This window comes from Cheilinus undulatus, linkage group 16 (genome assembly GCF_018320785.1).
Source record: "Cheilinus undulatus linkage group 16, ASM1832078v1, whole genome shotgun sequence".
Classification (NCBI taxonomy): Eukaryota; Metazoa; Chordata; class Actinopteri; order Labriformes; family Labridae; genus Cheilinus; species Cheilinus undulatus.
In genome coordinates this window covers 6161926-6178067 of record NC_054880.1, presented here as the reverse complement: position 1 = coordinate 6178067, position 16142 = coordinate 6161926, and the positions used below count along the sequence as shown (strand labels likewise).

Below are 16142 nucleotides of genomic sequence, written 5' to 3'. Positions count from 1 at the left end.
CCCTCCGTGCTTTAATAATTTCCAGTCATTAGTGATTTTAAACACTCAGGTTTTCATTCGTCGTAAAAAGAGAGTAATTTAAGAGTGTCTCAGTTTAAAACGTACCTCAAGGTTCTGTCAGAAAACGGAGTAACGGAGTGAAACGGACAAAGAGAAGAGTGCTAACGGAGCTAGCCTGGAAGCTAACAGCAGTTAGCATGGAAGAAGTAAATAAAAACATCGATGGAGGTAAAGTAAAAGCGATAAGAAAGACAGCTAAAGAGGGACAAGACGGGCAGTGTGGCAGTGTTGGCTACATTTTCCGGAAATATGGTGCTCAGTAATTTGTTCCTTGATTTCACGGATTGCCCTGTGAGAGTGTTTAAGCTAAAGCCACGTGTTCCTGGTTTAAAGCCTCATTTTGTAGGAATTTTGGGTCCATGAATTATCTTTGTTTTGGTTCTGATGGCTCCTAAGAGGGTTCATTTCGGAAGTATTTAAAAGCTAGTCTTAGTCTGTAAGTAAAACGACTTTTTAAGTGTTTTCAATAAATACCTTAATCTAGACTTTACTTTTAATCGAGTCATTCTTTTTAAACACATTTAATCAGAAACATTGTGATTAAGATAAATGTGAAACCTGCATATTAATACTCTATCAATACTTAAACTGATTAAAATTCACTGATGAAAACACTGACAAATCTGTGTTAATTTCGTCAACTGAAACTCTTCGACAGCCTTTATTTCATGACAAAAACTAGACTAACAAAAATAGATCTGTGATGACTAAAACTAGGATAGTTTTCGTCAAGATGACTAAAATTAGACTAAAATGTAATGCAGTTTTCATCAGACATTCAAAATCTGTGATATTTCTCCTCTGTGGGTAAATCTGTCAAAAAACAACACATCTGTATCTATTCTGCCTCTCAGCTGTAGAAAGCAGGGACCCCAGGTTTGGCAGAGAACACACTACCATGATTTGGTACCAGATTTAGGCAAGAGAATAAATGCTTGGACTAAAAGTAAAGACTAAAATGTGAAGACTTTTATGGACTAAAACTCGACTAAAATGTTCTGAGTTTTCGTCAACTAAAAGAGTAGAAATGACTAAAATGTGACCAAAACTAAAGTGCATTTCATTTAAAGACTAAGACTAACATAAAAATAGCTGCCATATTAACACTGTCTCATGATGTTGTTTTACATGAAACTACTGAGTTTAAAATGATTGTGCTAAAAACCAAATATCTAGAATGTAAGCTTTATATAGGATGTAGTGCTCTTTTTTGATTAGTAGTCATTCATTTTGAGTTTCTTTGTGAATTTCCTTGCAAACGGTTGCGTAAAATAGTCTCCAGAATTTAGTGAATTTAGTGTTTAATACTCAGAATTTCCTGGGTGAGCCCTAGAACCTCCTCTTTTCTATGTTAGTCACTGTGTTTGAATAAACCTTGTATTGTTGTGAAATACTAGTCGGCAAAAAGTGCAATTAAAATTTTCAGTTGAGGTTTCAAATAGTTTTCAATTAGATTTTTAAGGGTCTGAAAGAACCCTGCAAGAGCCTGAATGCTGTTTGTACTTTAGTCAGGTGGTGTGAATGTGGCTTTTGACAGGCTGTCACAGATGTGGGGGCAGTGACCTCTGCTGGCCAGGTATGAAACTGAGGCAGATGGAGCCCTGAAAGGTCCAGTAAATGGGGTGAACTGATGTGAGCACACATACTGTATGGTGGATCAATGATATTCACCTCCTTTTGGAGCTGAGACATGCTGTATGTTAACATGGGTTTCCTCAGTTTCTTCTCATTTATTTTTTTAACACTCTAAATTTAGCACCAGTCATGGCATGGCTATGAAGCCTCTGTAAGTGAGCATATGATCTTGTTGTATGGTCTTGTCTACATTGAGGTATATATGACCAAAAAGAGGCTCTTTGATTTTAAGGCAGTGATACTCAACCTGTGGCTCTTTCGTGATTATTTGTGACTCTTTTATTTCTTCATTTGAAATATTATTCTCCCAGAAAACATTAAAAAGGGAAACTTTGACCTCTGAAATAAATCACATTAACCACTTTGTTTCCCAGACATATTCAGAAGGCTTTAATTGTTAAATTTAATTGTCCCATTTTCCCATTTTTGCCCTTTCACCATTTTCACCAAATTAAGCTGTCTTTGCCATTAAATACACATATTTCCAACTTTTTTGCCCATTTCTGCAATTTTTTGACACTTTCCCCCCATTTTTCACCAATTTTTATCAAAGTTTCACCCATTTAAGCTGCCTTTTGCCATTTTGTGTGCCCGTTTTTGCTACTTCTTTTTTGCCGCTTTTTTTCCTATTTTTGCCACTTTTGGACCGTTTTTGCCCCATCACTATTTTTTCATCACTTTCTGCCCATTTAAGCTACCTTTTGCCATTAAATACCACTTGTTTCCTCTTTTTTGTCCATTTTTGCAACCTCATTTAGCCACTTCTTGCCCTTTTTTTTCACATTTTTTGCCCATTTAGCTACCTTTTGCCATTCACTACCACTTGTATCCCTTTTTTGTCCCATTTTGCCACTTTTGAGTGTTTTTTGCCCATTTTAGTCTCTTTTCTCTCACTTTTCTCCACGTTTTTGCACCTTTTCACTATTACTTTACTGCTTTTCCCCATTAAAGCTACCTCTTGCCATTAAATACCGGTTATTTCCTTTTTTGCCAATTTTTGCCACTCTTTACTGAGTTTTGCCCATTTTGGTCACTTTTGGACCTTTTTGCCACATGTAACTTATTTCTATTGCTACTTCAAGCCATTTTTGCTACTTTTCTCATTTTAGATTGTGGCTCTTGCATTAGTATTTTTCAACAGTGTGGCTCTTTGGTTGAGCAGGGTTGAGTAACACTGATTTAAGGGAAATGAGTCTACAATTTGAAACAGGACACATTTTACTGAATCAAAATGTGGACTCAGAAAGCTCTCCCGCTTTCCTCCCTCCTGTGGAGAACTGTGTTTTAATGCATATATTTTAGATGAGGTAGGAAGAATCTTGTTTGTGTATGGTGCAATCCCTGTCTCTAAAAGTAACAACATCATCACTAAAAATCAATGAAATGTCCACAAGAAGGGTAGCAACTCAGAACTCTACAAGATGAACTGTTGAACTGAAATCCACATCCAGGCCCCTTTCATGAGTTCTGAAATGCAAATCCTAAAATAAACAACTCTGACTAAGAATGAAAAACAATGACAGGTTTACAAAATCTGTAACACATCCTAACAATACAGAGAGTAGAGCCATCAGTGATCTGCTGTGAATAGATAATTGCCTTTTTTTAAAAGTTTTAAGTTCATTTTTTCTTTACAGACATCCTGCAGGTGGTGGTGAAAGAAGAAGAGGTTCTCCTTGAGGATCAGGAGAGTAGCTCCAGTCTAAACCAGGAGGAGCCACCAAAACCAGCATACATTAAACAGGAACAGGAGGAACTGTGGATCAGTCAGGAGAGAGAGCAGCTTCAAGGAGCAGAGGGGGCTGATAATAAAATTTTCACCGTTACTCCTTTGTCTGTGAAGAGTGAAGAAAATGATAGAGAAATACCTCAGTCCTCAAAGTTTGATGAAGACAAAAGTAGAGAGAGCAGAGACACAGAGCTTTTGAAAACAGAAGCTGATGGAGAGGACTGTGGAGGATCAGAAGCAGACAGAGACTTGAATCCAGACAGTCATTTTCGTCCAGTTAATCCTGAAGAGACTCTGCAGCTCTCTGGATCTACGTTAGGTCATTCAGGAGACGATCGTTTCAGTTGCCCATTTTGCCAGAAATTTTTTTTCTGGAAAGCAGAGATGGTCACGCACATGAGAGTCCACACAGGGGAGAAACCATTCAGTTGTTCAATTTGTGGCAAAAGTTTTTCTTATCAAGGAAGTCTGATTAGACACTCTGTTATTCACACAGGGAACAAACCGTTTACTTGCTCAGTCTGTGGTAAAAGTTTTGCTCAACATGGAAATCTAAGACAGCACTCTGTTGTCCACACTGGAGAGAAACCTTTTAGTTGTTCAGTTTGTGGTAAAGGATTTTCTCAAAGTGGAAGTCTGAGAAGACACTCTGTTGTTCACACAGGGGAGAAACCATTCAGCTGTTCAGTCTGTGGAAAGAGTTTCTCTCAACCTGAAAATCTGAGTGCACATTCAGTCATCCACACAGGGAAGAAACCGTTTAGTTGTTTAGTGTGTGGTAAAAGTTTCTCTCAACATGAGCATCTAAAGACACATTCAGTTGTCCACACAGGAGAGAAACCATTTAGTTGTTCAGTGTGTGGTAAAGGTTTTCCTCATCAGGTAAGTCTGAAACGACACTCTTTAATCCACACAGGAGAGAAACCATTTAACTGCACTGTATGTGGTAAAACATTCACTCGACTTCAGTACGTCAAGAATCACAAATGTGTTAGTAAGAGCGGAGAAAATCAAATCAAATCTCAAGATGCTCATCAAATGTGACCCTTCAAAGCACAGAGGCAAAGTCTTGCAGTTTCTGTATTAAAATGTTAAAGCTAAATGACTTTGTTTCCGAAAGATTTAAATATTTATGGAGTTGATGAGCTCTCTGAGTGTATAACCATTTCCTTTTGTGTGTTAAACCTCTTATTTATAAACTTAAACTGATGAACAAAGTTACCTTAGGATTGGTTCAGATTTGGTAGAGTCTTGTCTCCATGGAGTGCTCAGATGTTACATGATTGTCAATGTAGAGTTGAATTCTGTAGGTCAGGGGTGTCCAAACTTTTTCCACTGGGGGCCACATATAAAAATATATAAGGAAGGAGGGGACACTTTTAAATGCCTCATCCTGAGAATTGTAAAGTTTTAAAACCGATCATATGATGGTTAAGATGTACTTAGTGATTGGGTATGCTTCAATGGCTAGTTAATGACTGACAAGCCAATCATTTTACAGATTTCATGGGGCCCTGGTCAGCCCTGGCAACTACTGCTTCTGGCCCTAAAATGCCACCAGTTCTGCTATAAGCCTTCATAATCCATCAACACATTATACATCAAAATACTGTGATTATGTTGGTTGCCAATATATTTTCCATTTTACAATGTTGTCTTTATTTAGTTCAGGGCTGCCAACTTGTGAGAAAACCTTGGAGCGAGACTTTGCCATTTGCGTGACTCTCACACCGATTGCGTGAGAGTTGGCTGCTCTTGGGCAACATTCTCAGCTATATTTATCAACAGTTCTAATTTCTGTTTATTTGAATTTTCATTTATATGCATGTTTTTCTCTCATTTTGTCTTCTTTTGTGTGGATTTTTGAAGTTTTGTTTTTATTGCATTACCCTCAATGGGAGGTGTGGCGTGAGTGCGTGTGAAAAGCGTCATTTGCGTGACTCTCACGCCGATTGCGTGAGAGTTGGTGGCTCTGATTTAGTTGCAAACAACTCAAATCAGTAAATTTTTCTTGTCAAAATGTTTGTTTACAGAATTAGCATGGCAGTACTGCCTGCTGAAACCAAGAAGTACAACACAGTCAGGCACAAGCTTCAGGTTCAAATGTGGGCCATATTTCATCTGATGTTTAGAGTTTGCTGCAGGCCAATCAAATATGGACTGCGGGCCATAGTTTGGACACCCCTACTGTAGGTATTCTCAAATATAAGATTTTTAATTTTAGTATTACAATAAACCACCTTTTTGACTATCATCAAAGTGAAAATAGAAGTGTAAAAAAACGTGGAAGACAACAGTGATGTATCTCTCAAAAGCTGTAAACCGATCCCTGAGATGTTTGAAACGGTTACATTTGCTCGGTCATGATCTCTAACAGTGGTTGTTTTGAGATCTAAGTTGTGTTCAATACCTAATTTGAGTAAAAGTGAGAAGTAGCTTATTCATTAACATCTTCAGAATAGTTTGATATTTACTTTTTCTGGCCTTTTTCGGGTCTCGCCCCTGACTGGTATCCCATGTTACTGAGAAAAAACAAAACTAACACTTAAACTTAAAAACACAGAGTCAAAACAAAGCATTTTGGAAGAAAACAGCAGAAAATTTCGAGAAAAAAGTAAACATTCAGTGCTTAAGGTTGATTCTTTTAACCCTCAGGCCCTCCTTTAAAAAACAAACTCTTCCTCTTAAAGTCCTTTTAGGACATTGAGTTTATTTAAAAGTATTAAAAATGACTGAAAAAAAAAAAAAAAAAAAAATGTTTTGGGTCCTCAGCTCCAGTCCTTGTCATATATAGCAGATGTGAATTATTTTTCATAATTTTAACCCTATAAATGCTGGTTTATTTACATAATGCCACATTTTCTGACACAAATAAATGAATGATTTTCTCTTTGAAAAATGCAAAGCAGATTTTTTTGTGCAGGGATTATCACTCTTGGATATGTCAGTGAATAGCAGCAACACTGATTTTGACATACTATTAAGTTTTGTGTAATAACAAAAAAAAAAAAAAAAAAAAAAAATCACATTCTCCCTCTTAAAGCCCTTTCAGGACATTGGATTTATTTAGAAATATTAAACATGAAAGAAAAAAACTTCTTTTACATTTTTGGTCCTTAACTCCAGTCCCCATCATGTATAGCAAATTTGAATTCATTTTCATAATTTTAATTTTTTCACCAGACTCTGACATCCATAGAAAACACCCATAGCAGTTTTAGTGTAAATAAATAATTCCACTAGCCTACAGTCTCTGATATATCCTATCAGTTCAAACACGGTCATTATCTCCCTCAATGCCCCTCAGCAGACATTGAAAAATGGCAAAATTTGGCAGTATTTTTCTGGTGTGCAAATATTTTTACCTCTGAATGACTGAATTATAGAGGAATGGACAGGATTTCTTATTTCTGTATTGCAGTGGCAGTAGAATGAAAATAAGTGGTTTTAATAGTAGTCAATGAGGCCTGAAAGGGCTTTAGGAGGGAGAGTGTGAGTTTTTTGTCTACACAGTGGAAAATTCTGTCAACGCTGTGTTGAAAAAAATTCAAAATTCAAAAATTCATAAAAAAATGAACATCTTTGTCAAATATCATCATCTTAGCATGAAAACTGCCAAAGTAAGAGCAAAAAATAGAATCAAAGGGCCCTAAAAGGGCTCTAGGAGGGCCTGAGGGCTAAGAAAGGATCGATTCTTTTTTTTTAAACAACTTGATCCAAAACCAGCTTCCACATATATGGGATAAATCTAAAACAACCTGGGACGTAATTATTGGGGACGTCTTGTGGATAACACTTGGGAAACCTTACATACGTCATCTTTCTGTGTTTAGTTTGGTAATCCGTGTTCATGTTGCTCCACAGCTGCACTGCTGAAATGAGATAAAGGCAAAGATTTATCCCAGTGTTGACCCACTATGTCCCCAGTGTCAGTGTACCAGTCTACCTTGGTCACAGGTTTTAGTCATGCCAAGCTGTAATTTCTGCACCTTGGTTTTTTCACTCTCTTTCAGCAGAAGGTGGTGAAACCATCCTAAACCCCTAACTTTGATTTTTGCAGTGAGGTGAAGGATGAGGTTCTGCTGTTTTATTAAAATGCAACAGCTGTTACATCTCTGATTGCCTGTCATCTTTTTTTTTTTTTGCTCTACTAAAAAAGTAAGACCCCTCAGACTTTTACTCAAATGATCCACAAGCTAATGTTATTTTTGAACTTGGAGTAAAAAGAGAAATACAGTAAAACTTGGTCTATATTTTTCACATAGTGTCAAAAGCTTAAAACTGTGAGACCCTGGCCGGTTCTTTATATGTTTTCTGCATACACGAGATTTTAACTACTAGAAATACTGAAATGAGATTTCATTCGTCTTCTTGTAAAACTGTACTGATACTGCAAAGTCTGGACATGGTAACTTTTTTATTTCAATTCCTTTGAATTTTGCATTTACAGTGCATTTTTACTCCTGTAATCCCTAAGGTTGCCTCCTTATGTATGGGGGGGCACATATACATTTATTATTTCTTTGATAAATGTATTATTTTGATGGAAAAAATGATTAAGTTTGAAAAAGAAATTGTAATAAAACTAATGAAAAATCCTTAACAGTTAAAACCTTGTGAGACTGTTCTTTATTATATGTACAGTGACCTAACATTAATGGCATTTCGGATATTGAGACCATTTTATGCAAAATATTAGCTTATTTTTAATTTGAAAGCAGCAACATGTAAAAAAGTGAAGGAAAGCGGTAATGAAAGGTAGGGAAAAATAAATGGCACCAATGAAAAACAGCTGCAGGAACATTTTGCATTTCGTCAGCAGTGTGACTGGCTATAAGAAGAGCATTTTAAAGAGACAGAATCTCTTAGGGGTGAAGATGGGCAGAAGTTCACCAAGCTAGGTCTGATAATTCTGTACAAATTTCAGAAAAATGTTCCTCTACAAAGAATTGTGAACACTTTGAATATCCCATCATGTACAGTCCATATCATCAAAAGATTCAGAGAATCTGGAGAAATCACTGTGAGCAAGGGACAAGGCTGAATGCCAGTAATGGAAACTCATGATCTTCAGTCCTTCAGGCAGCACTGCTTTAAAAACAGGCAGGATTCTGTACTGGAAATCCTTGTTGGCCGTGCCATCCACAAATGACAGTTAAAGCTGATCAAGGAGAGAAGAAGCCATATATGAACAGGATCCAGAAACCCCGCCGTCTTCTCTGGACCAGAGCTCATTTAACATGGACTGAGGAAACATGGAAAACTAACTAAATAAGTGTAAACAATCAGAATGTACTAATTTTCCTGCTAAATTAAGTATATGGATAGATGTCTGCCTAGGGATTCAATATCAGAGATATTTTGCCTTTTTTCCTGAAAGCAGTTCTCAATCCACTGAAAAGAGCCCCACAACCCAATTTTGGGTCCCGACCCACCAGCTGAGAACCATTATTCTACAGCGGTGATACTCAACGTGTGGCTCTTCTGTGATTATTTGTGGCTCTTTTATGTCTTAATTCGAAATATTATTCCCCCAGAAAACATTTAAAAAGAGAAACTTTGACCTCAGAAATGAATCGCATTAATCACTTTGCTTCCAAGACTTATACAGCAGGCTTTAATTGTCAAAAATTGTCTCAAGTATCCCATTTTTGCCTTTTTTCACCATTTTTTGCTACTTTTCACCAAATTAAGCTATCTTTGAATTAAATACCACTTTTTTCCAACTTTTTGCCCATTTTTGCCACTTCTTTTCGACACTTTTCACCCATTTATGCTGCCTTTTGCCATTTTGTTTGCCCATTTTTGCCACTTCTTTTTGACGTTTTTTTTTTTTTCCATTTTTGCCCCTTATCACCATTTTTTCACCACTTTCACCCATTAAGATATGTTTTTCCATTAAATACCACTTTTTTCCTTTTTTTTTTTTTTTTGCCCTTTTTGGACACTCTTGACTGCCTTTTGCCCATTTTGGTCACCCTTCTCTGACTTTTTGCTATGTTTTTGCCACTTTTGGACCATTTGTCCACCTTTAACTTGTTTCTATTTCTACTTCAGGCCATTTTTGGCCACCACTTAGACTGTGGCTCTTACATTAGTATTTTTCAACAGTTTGGCTCTTCGGTTGAGCAGGGTTGAGTAACACTGTTCTACTGCTTTGCCCTCCTGAATAAAATTACCTTAATTTGATACTAAGGCTGACCTGAAGGGGGCAGCATTGTGCCGTGATGCAGCTAGTCTACCGGAAATAAAAAAAAGTAGCAACGGAAGCTCTACGGTTCTACCAGAAGTCATGTCTCCGTGGTTTATTATCGAGTAGTCACTAGTGCCATATTAAAAACGTTACATTTGGAGTAAGAGAAGACTTTAAGAGTACGACAGTGTAAAACAAACCTTAAGATTGCGTCAGCTAACGGAGTTACGGAATGGTACGAACGTAGTGACGTGTGCTAACGGAGCTAGCCTGGAAGCTAACAGCAGTTAGCATGGAGGAAGAAAAACACAGCAATGACAGAGGTAAAGAGAAAAGTGTGATGAGAATTAAATAACAAAAGAAGAAGTTAAAGGGACAGAGAGACAGCTTTGGACTGAATTTGACGGCCATATTGAGCTAAGTTAGGTGTTCCTTGGCTTTAATGTGAGAATGTTTATGCTAAAGACTACAAAATCTGTGTAGACCAGGACTCATGAGATGAGATATCACCACTAATATCTCTGATATCAGAATAAATGACAGTCAAATTTGTCTTTTACACAGGTGGAACTCAGGAAATGCGAAGACTGTAGCTCAGGGGTGTCCAAACTGTGACCCGTGGTCCATATTTGATTGGCCCGCAGCAAACTCTAAACATGAGATGAAATATGGCCACATTTGAACATGAAGCTTGTGCCTGACTGTGTTGTACTTCTTGGTTTCAGCAGGCAGTACTACCATGCTAATTCTGTAAACAAACATTTTGACAAGAAGAATTTATTGATTTGAGTTGTTTGGAACTAAATGAAGACAACATTGTAAAATGGAAAATATATTGGCAACCAACATAATAACAGTATTAGATTTACAATGCCTTGATGGAACCAGTAGTAGCCAGGGCTGACCAGGGCCCCATGAAATCTGTAAAATGATTGGCTTGTCAGCCATTCACTAGCCATTGAAGCATACCTAATCACTAAGTATATCTTAACCATCATAAGATTGGGTATGCAACTTTACAATCCTCAGGATGAGGCATATAAAAGTGTCCCCTCCTTCCTCATATATTTTTATATGTGGCCCTCAGTGGGAAAAGTTTGGACACCCCTGTTGTAGCTCCATGTAAAAGTCTTTACTATGCATCCTCTAGCACTGAATATCACTGCTAGTATAGTTTGTATTGTTTTGTCATGACTCAAACAGCACTTTACAGCACGCATGCCCACCTTACTGTGGTGCCTTACTCAATCCTCTAACAAAATACTAGAAGTTGAATAAAAAAGCTTTTATAGAGGGGATGGGAGCTTTTTATAGTTGAAACATTGTTTTCAGTCTCCATAGGTGAGCACGTCTCTCTCACTGTGGGTAATAGCTCACGCTCTCTTTTTCCCAAACGTTCAGGGGAAATATGAAAATAATAATCCGCAACTATTATCATACAGAATTGTCCATGTGCTTTTAAACTAAAAAAGATCGGCTTTAGATAATATTTATTTTGCATTTATTTTGAGCTCCGTTCAACTTCAAGCTCACTTTACTGGATGCTTCTTAAAAGTTACAGACTACTTCAGAGCCTAAAATAACCAACAAGCACATTAACTTAATCTCAATGTAACATAAAAATTTATCATTAATCACTGGTGCTGCACCAGTGGTTGTTAATAAACTTTATCATTTTTCATCACTTATCCACTCACAGAGAATAGAGCCAGGCTGGCCACACACAGCAGGATTTTAAGTCCAATTTGAGACAAGATTTCCCTCCCCCGACGATCGTGGGGGCATATCTCAAGTGGAGCCTAGCCGCAAACGATTATATGTATGAATAATCCTCATGTGTGTGACGTCAGCATGGTCTTTTTTTTTTACTGCTCCAAATTGTGTCGTAGTCTCCCGGACCCTAAATATCAGACATGTTGGATATTTACAACTCTAGGTCGTACTGCCTGTAAAGGAGCACCAACAACCAATGAGAGTGAGCAGACAGGTATCATCACCAGCCGGATCATCAGTACTTTCCCTCACCCACAATGGTGCCTTCATTCCAGACCAGGTTTCATCTTGATGCTTTTCCTCGTTTTATCATTTTTGCTGCACCTGAAACCAGTGTTGTAGTACTCGAGTCCAGGACTCAGGTCTGACTCGAGTCCTGATTTGGAGGGTTTGTGACTCGACTTGGGCTTGAACTCAGGTAAAGGGTACTTGCCTTGGACTCGACTCTGAATGCTGCCTGTAGCACAGCCTGTGGTGAGAGAACAGCAAGCCAATGGTATCAATAGATGTAGGTGTTTATTATCCTGAGGTCACAGGATCATGTGACAAGGTCATCGGCAGGTGTGTGGTCTCAGTGGTCCAGTTTGTGTGCTCAGAGGATTAAATCATATCAATTTGTCCATATGTCTGTGGCCTTTAAAAATGGTTTTGGATTTGAAAATGGTCTTGTGTGTGGCCAGCCTTACTGTATTTTTAAACTAGCATTGCCATGGATCACATTACAACCAGTAACACATGTTTTACAGTTTGACTTTGGAGAAGTAATAACCAGGCTTATCAAAGAAACAAATATCTTTTAAATTGTTTTTATAGTACATAGCCTTCTTAAAAATGTAAATCTATTTTGTTTGAAAAGAATTCAAATGTGTTAAAAATTGCAAAAATGGGTTAATAATGGCAAATAATGGTAGAAAAGGAGGTGAAATTTGATTTTAAAAGTACAAGAATTAGGTCAGAAGTGGCAAAAATGAGATTAAAATTGCAAAAAAAGAGAATATAAAAGGCAAAAATGGGCATAAATAGTGGTAAAAGGGGGTTAAAAAGTGACTGAAAAGGCTTCAAATAGACAAAAAAGGGTGGCAATTTAGTGAAATGGGGTGAAAAATAATATAAACTGGCAAAAAGTCTTAAATGAAAAAGAAAAAGATAGGCAGATATTGGTTAAACTGGCAAAAATGGGCATATTAGTGAAACGTGGTTAAAATAGGTGTAAAAAGTGGTAAAATGGGCTTAAAGTGGCAATAATAGGTCAACAGAGGGAACATTAGGCTTAAGGCAAGATTTGGTTTAGAAGGGCAAAAACAGAGAAAAAAGTGGTGAAAAGAGTTTTAAATGGGCAAAAACAGGTTTTTAACTGACAAAAATGTGTTGAAATTGGTGGGAAAATGATAAAAATGGATTAAAATGTGCTTAAATTCTTATGAAGTGGCAACAGTGTAATTTAAAACATATTCTTAGGGTTTATATATATCTAAAAAAATAGTTTATCTTGTAAAAGTTTTCATCCAAAGATTTCATTAAAATAGTCAAACTTCTATAAATTCGAGAATCATCACATTTTTGTGCACATATTTTAAATGAGGTGTCTACAGAGAGGATCATATTTCTATCAATCCCTGACTTCAAAAGCAGCCACACTATCACTAAAATATCAATGAAAGAGGTGAGTAGGAACCTAGAGCCTAACCTTCTTTTACTCCACATCCAAGCCTCTCATAAATTCTGAGATGCAAAGTTCAAAATACACTTTTTGATGATGAATGACTTCCAAACATTAAAACAAATTACATATAAAAACTTTTTTCTTTTTTTCCCCCTCAGATGTCCAGTATCTGGTGGTAAAAAATGAGGAGATTCTCCCTGAGAAGCAGGAGAGGAGCTCCAGTCTGAGCCAGGAGTATCCACCAGAACCAGCATACATAAAAGAGGAACAGGGGGATCTGTTGATCAGTCAGGTGAGAGTACAGCTTCAAGGAGCAGAGGGAGGTGATATCAGCATGTTCACATTCACTCCTGTCCTTGTGAAGAGTGAGGAAGAGGATGGAGAGAAACCTCAGACCTCACAGTTTGATGAAAACCAAAGTGAAAAGAGCAGAGACAGAGAGGATTTGAAAACAGAAGATGAAGAAGAGGAGTGTGGAAGATCAGATGGAGACAGAGACTTTAATCCAAACAGACTAACTCCTGATCAAACTTCACATTTTTCTGGATCTGAGACTGATGACAGTGCTGATTGGGAGGAGAGTGATGAACCTCAGGAAGGTTTAAACCCACAGCAAAATAAAAACAGACCTCTTAGTGATATGAAATGTAACGGCTTTAGCGCTTCTGAATCTGCTCCAAATTGTGGACAAAAGAAACAACAGAAAAAGTCCAAAGGAGAGAAACCAGTCTGTTGTACAGTTTGTGGTAAAAGATACCCGGATAAGACAAAGTTAAGATTACATGTGTTACGTCATTCAGGAGAGGATCGTTTCAGCTGCTCAGTTTGTCAGAAAAGTTTCATGTGGAAAGTACAGATGTTGAGCCACATGAGAGTCCACACAGGAGAGAAACCTTTTAGTTGTTCAGTTTGTAGTAAAAGTTTTTCCTGTCATGGAAATCTGAGAAAACACAGCCTCATTCACACAGGGGAGAAACCATTTAGCTGTTCAGTTTGTGGTAAAAGTTTTTCTCAACATGGAAATCTGGCAATACACTCTGTTGTTCACACAGGGGAGAAACCATTTAGTTGTTCAGTTTGTGGGAAAAGTTTTTCTTTTCACGCAAGTCTGAAAAAACACTTGCTTGTCCATACAGGGGAGAAACCGTTTAGTTGTTCAGTTTGTGGTAAAAGTTTTTCTCGAAATGTACATCTGAGGACACATTCAGTGGTCCACACAGGGGAAAAGCCATTTAGCTGTTCAGTTTGTGGTAAAAGTTTTTCTCAACTTGTAAATTTGAAAACACACTCTGTTGTCCACACGGGGGAGAAACCTTTCAGTTGCAGAGTTTGTGATAAAACATTCACTCGACTTCAGTCTGTGAAGCGACACAACTGTGTTAGTAAGGGCAGCAAAAAGTAAGTAAAATCTCTAGATGGTCATCAAATGTGACCTTTAAGTTACAGGGGTAAAGTTTTAGATTTTTTTGTTAGAATGTGATTCAAAAACTGTAATTTCTTTTGTGTGTTAAATATTTTATTAATAAACTTTTAAACTAACAAACAAAATGCTGATAATCAGCTCCAAGAATCGGCATGCTACATCTGACTGAATTGGATATGGCCTGTGCGATAGGACAGCTTTAAAAGTTAGCGTTCCACAAAACCAAGATGTGGTTATTTGGAGTGAGCCCTAGTACCATCTCCAAACTGAAGGCCAGGCTCCATGTAATAGTGGGGATGTCAGAGACAGGCCACGAAGTGGGCGTCCCAAGAAGACGACACCCCAAGAAGACTGTTTTTCACCCTGTCAGCACTTAGGAGCCATTGCTGTCTTCTACAGGTTGCACTCAAGGTTTGCAGGTCAATATGGCTGACTGCTCCCTGCCTACACAATCCTCAACAGACTGTACACAGCCAATCTCTGGTCTCATAGGACTGCCATGACTGCCCCTCACGGTCGGGCCTGTTTGCGCTGGTGTCGACAACACATGCATTGGAACATGTGGAGGAAAGTTATGTTTAGAGATGAGTCCAGATTCTGCCTACAGCAGTTGGCCCATAGGGTCAAAGTGTGGAGAAGATGTGGAAAACGCTATGCTGATTGCTGCATTGATACAGTAACATCTTTTGGTGGAGGCAGTGTGATGGTGTGGGGGGCATCTCCCTCACTGACAAATTGAGGTTTATCATCATTTGAGGTGGTCCCAATGCAGAGAGATCGAAATGGGATTCTGCAACCGGTGGCAATCCCATATCTCCACTGTCTGGGACTGAACTCTATCCTCCAAGATGACAACGCTCACCCCCACAGAGCGGGGTTTTTTAGAGACTACCTCCAGAGTTATGGAGTGAAGAGGATTGAATGGCCTGCCAGCAGTCGTGACCTAAACCCCACTGAACATTGGTTGGATCAGCTTGGGCGTGCGGTTTTTGCCAAAGTGACCAACACAACCACATTGGCAACAAATGCTGGTTGAAGAATGTGATACATCCCACTGCAGTGTGTGACCAGGCTGGTGACCAGCATGAGGCTGTTGTGGCTGTGTATGGTTCTTCCACCACTGAGGCTCCTGTTTGTTAATGAATAAATTGTTGAATGGCACTGTGTCTTGTTTCTTCAGACTTCAATCATCCAATCCACCAAAGCGATGTCGATTGCAGAATCAGCTTTTTGGGTTAATCTGTCACTGTTTGAAATAATTACACCATTGTTGTTTTCCCCCTAAACTTTTCTCACTGAAACTTCAGCCTGATAAACACTCCTGTCTTCTTCATCAGCTCTGCAGCAGCAGGGTGTGATAGATTTTAATCAAACATTCAGTGCTCTCTTTGGTCTGTTGTGATGGTTGTGATCTTTTGATCGGGGTTCTATTACTGATGTCTGTTATGTGCAGACAACACAGCTCAGTAAAAAATTTGAAGCAAACACAAGATACTTGTGCACTTCAAAAAATGGGTGCCTTGATTTAAGATAAAAACACTTAATCTGAGAAAAAAGACACTCAAAACTAGTGACATTATCTGCCAGTGCATTGAGATAATTTGGCTTGATAAAATATTTCGAAATAAGATTGTTAAATCCAGAAATAAGTCAGTCAGCAGAACCC

At 38.1% G+C, this 16142-nt stretch overlaps 2 protein-coding genes across 2 annotated transcripts; both read left to right on the top strand.

The window, feature by feature from the left end:
- The first annotated feature begins 52 nt into the window (after window positions 1–52).
- LOC121523857 (gastrula zinc finger protein xLCGF3.1-like) lies at window positions 53–6413 on the top strand. The gene is made up of 2 exons (XM_041808913.1): window positions 53–228; window positions 3333–6413. The coding sequence occupies exons 1-2, from the start codon at window positions 198–200 to the stop codon at window positions 4466–4468; spliced, it is 1167 nt and encodes a 388-aa protein (XP_041664847.1). The 5' UTR covers window positions 53–197; the 3' UTR covers window positions 4469–6413.
- A 3290-nt stretch (window positions 6414–9703) lies between these two features.
- On the top strand, window positions 9704–15472 carry LOC121523843 (oocyte zinc finger protein XlCOF6.1-like). Its single transcript, XM_041808899.1, has 2 exons — window positions 9704–9940; window positions 13212–15472. Exons 1-2 carry the CDS (start codon window positions 9910–9912, stop codon window positions 14453–14455), a joined length of 1275 nt encoding a protein of 424 aa, XP_041664833.1. The 5' UTR covers window positions 9704–9909; the 3' UTR covers window positions 14456–15472.
- The last annotated feature ends 670 nt before the right edge of the window (window positions 15473–16142 follow it).